This window comes from Sitodiplosis mosellana, unplaced genomic scaffold (genome assembly GCF_009176505.1).
Source record: "Sitodiplosis mosellana isolate CC-2019 unplaced genomic scaffold, AAFC_SMos_1.0 Smas_scaffold_6411, whole genome shotgun sequence".
In the NCBI taxonomy this organism is placed as follows: domain Eukaryota; kingdom Metazoa; phylum Arthropoda; class Insecta; order Diptera; family Cecidomyiidae; genus Sitodiplosis; species Sitodiplosis mosellana.
Window position 1 is genome coordinate 1 of NW_022601641.1, and position 2,962 is coordinate 2,962.

The 2,962-nt window shown below is 36.3% G+C and overlaps 1 protein-coding gene across 1 annotated transcript; it reads right to left on the bottom strand.

Annotated features, from left to right (window-relative positions):
* Nucleotides 1-5: 5 nt before the first annotated feature.
* On the bottom strand, nt 6-655 carry LOC129579683 (double-headed protease inhibitor, submandibular gland-like; the record flags this gene model as incomplete). The annotated part of the gene is made up of 1 exon (XM_055469848.1): nt 6-655. A coding segment is annotated over exon 1 (465 nt), but the record flags the coding sequence as incomplete, so codon positions are not given.
* Nucleotides 656-2,962: the final 2,307 nt, after the last annotated feature.

Here is a 2,962-nt window from a genome sequence, read left to right on the forward strand (position 1 = left end):
CATGGATTGGAGTAGGTTCGACCATCGGATCCGCAAAGTGGTGAATAGAATCGTGTGCAGACACAATCGTCTTCAGTTTCTGGGACTTGGATTTCTTCGCCGCATTCGCCGATGTATTTGAGTTTGAGATCCTTGCGCTTACGTTTCTCGCAGTTCAACAAACATTCATTCGAGTAGGTTTGATCATCACTAGCGCAGACTGGCAAATATTCTTCGGTGCAGATACATAGCTCGTCGACCAGCAAATCATCAGCTTTTTCGTCGCATTCGCCGTAGAATTTGATTTCCAAGTCCTTGTTGCGCTTCTTTTCACACTGGAACAGGCAGTTGTTGTAGTAGGTGGTGTTGTCGGATGCACAAATTGGGACGTATTCACGAGTGCAGACACATTCGTTCGGCGGTGGGGCAGAGTAGGTCGATTGCATCAAAGCAGCGACGCCAATAAATACGATTAAATTGCTCACTCCCATTTTTTCGATTTGGTTGATGCTTTTGAATATTCCGGTAGAATTGACGTTTTGAACACAGTTTTTTAAACGTTTTAATAGCGGGTTGGTTTTCCAACTAGTTAACTTCAATTGGATTTCTCGTTTGAATTCTTCGTTTCGATTGAATTGTTCTCTTCGATGTCTTCGATTGAACTGATGATGAACCTTACTACCGACGAATATTTATACGAATTTTTCGAGTGCGTTGAAGCCACAAAATGTTCTTATCAAACATCTTGATACAGTATTGTGACGAACCCAGCAACCAACCGTTGATCGATTTTTGTTTTATTGCAGTCTTTTGAGTACTACAGTATTTTTTGCCGGGCGAATAAACTGTAAGAAACAAAGTACTTGAGTTTTGAAAATAAAAGCTGTTTACACTTGCCCGAATTTAGCACACACAGTAAGAAGAGTTCTCATCGATGACGTTGAAAAGTCGAATTTCAGTCGGGCAATTTATGACAATGACAATTTGTCAGATGAAATTAGCTGTTACTAATTGTCCATACATTTCGAAGGCGTGATCATGACGTATAGCTGGTTATACCAATTATTACATAAATTGTGAATCGCGAGAAGGTGACCGAAATTAGGCTCACACCATTTGTGGTTTTGAACACTTATAAATAGACAATTAAAGCCATAATTCTTGAAGAGAAATCTGGTGAGACAGACATGAGAACGGATCATAAATTATTGTGGAAAATTGTGAAACAATTTTGATCGAGAAACATCTATGGACGAATTATTTTTGGAACACTGATTAGGGAGCTCCCCATAATTTTTATCGACTGAGTAATCAAACTATTTAGTGATGGAATTGATCATCGGAGTACCTTTTTGTAAATATTTCATGTAAAAAGCGGTTTTTCATGCTTCAGAGTATGTGCTTATTCTCCAATACTCCCGGAAAATAACTGAGTATTGTTGAAATGAAAAATTGATAAACAAAACACTACGTGACTTCGATAATGAATCATTGTTATATAATTCTACGATTTCGCAGCCCCGTAAGCTCAGTAAACAATGTTTACATCAAAATAACTCTTTGTTTTTTTTCGACCTTACCTTGAACACCTTTGATTTGGATTTGCCTGAACGTTCAAGATTATGTCGAGAGGGACCTCCATTTTCAACACAAACATGTTCGTTTCGCTTTGTTTCTAGATGTTTCTTCGTCACCTAGATAATCTAAGGCTAATGACAATACAATCAAGTAAACTCTCCTTTCTGTCAAACATCGTACTGAAGTATAACATACAGAACTCGCCATAGGTTCTTTAGAGGGCGCTTTGGTCAACCGAGTTCCAACCGAATACATGTATCAGTATACAAAGCATTCCATTGTTGTTTTTCTTCGATCTAACGAAATAACCTCTTCAAACGAGATGCACGCTCAAAACAAATGATTACAATGAATCAAGCGAATCATAACTATATCCCGATGTGCATGGGAAGTCGTCTCGTTAAATTTCAATTGAAAAGGGCATTTCACCAAATTAAAAACCAATTTTGTTTCTTCGTTTTCATCGAAATTATGTTCGCAAAAATACTTTTCCAGGATGACAACTAAAAATATGTGATTTAAGATTGTGATCACAATTATTTTCAATTCATAAAGTTTTGATTGATTCCTGCTTTCTTAGCTTAACATAAAATTATTCTCTAAATAAAAACCGAATCAAGTTATATTTGTAATTAAATTTTATTCACCGCCTTTCCATCCAGCGTTTGAGTTTCAATAAATAAATCAATTTACAATAGATGTTTGCTTAAAATATTTCAAAAGCTGGTCGCATGTCCAATATCAAATGGCTTTCTTTCGTTGTTCGCAGCCCAAGAAGCATTTGTTCAAGTAAGTTTTGTTGAGTTTCAAACGGAATTGACATTTCAGTGAAATGCATTTTCTCGTAGAGTGTACCAAATGTACCAAATTGACTGAAAGCTGAATTGAAAGTTAAACGCCTGCTCGAGGAATTTTGCGCCAATATGTGTGAATAAATTAGCTATGAACACACATGTGCTAAAAAAACTACAGCTGGGTGTAAATCAGTAATCTATAAAAACCATTAACCAATTATTGCAGTAAATGGTTTTTTCAATGAGAAAGTTGCAATTGAATGAAAATAAATTTTCAAATTGGAAAAATTGTTCGAAAAAGGGGAAAAAAAACTAAAAAAGCGTTTGTGTTGATTCATTTTATTTCGCACATTCCGTTCCAGCGGTCATTGTACAATGAATAAATAGAATATGTTTACGACTTATTTCAAACCAAAATTAATATCAGTTCTGGTTATTCAACTACCTAAACTATGCGATATTTTAACAAATTTTATCAACTACTGATCGCTGCATTCACCTTTGTGGTCGACTTTCAAGCTCTGGTGACTCTTTTTGGCGCAGTTGAATGTGCATGGATTGGAGTAGGTTCGACCATCGGATCCGCAAAGTGGTGAATAGAATCGTGTGCA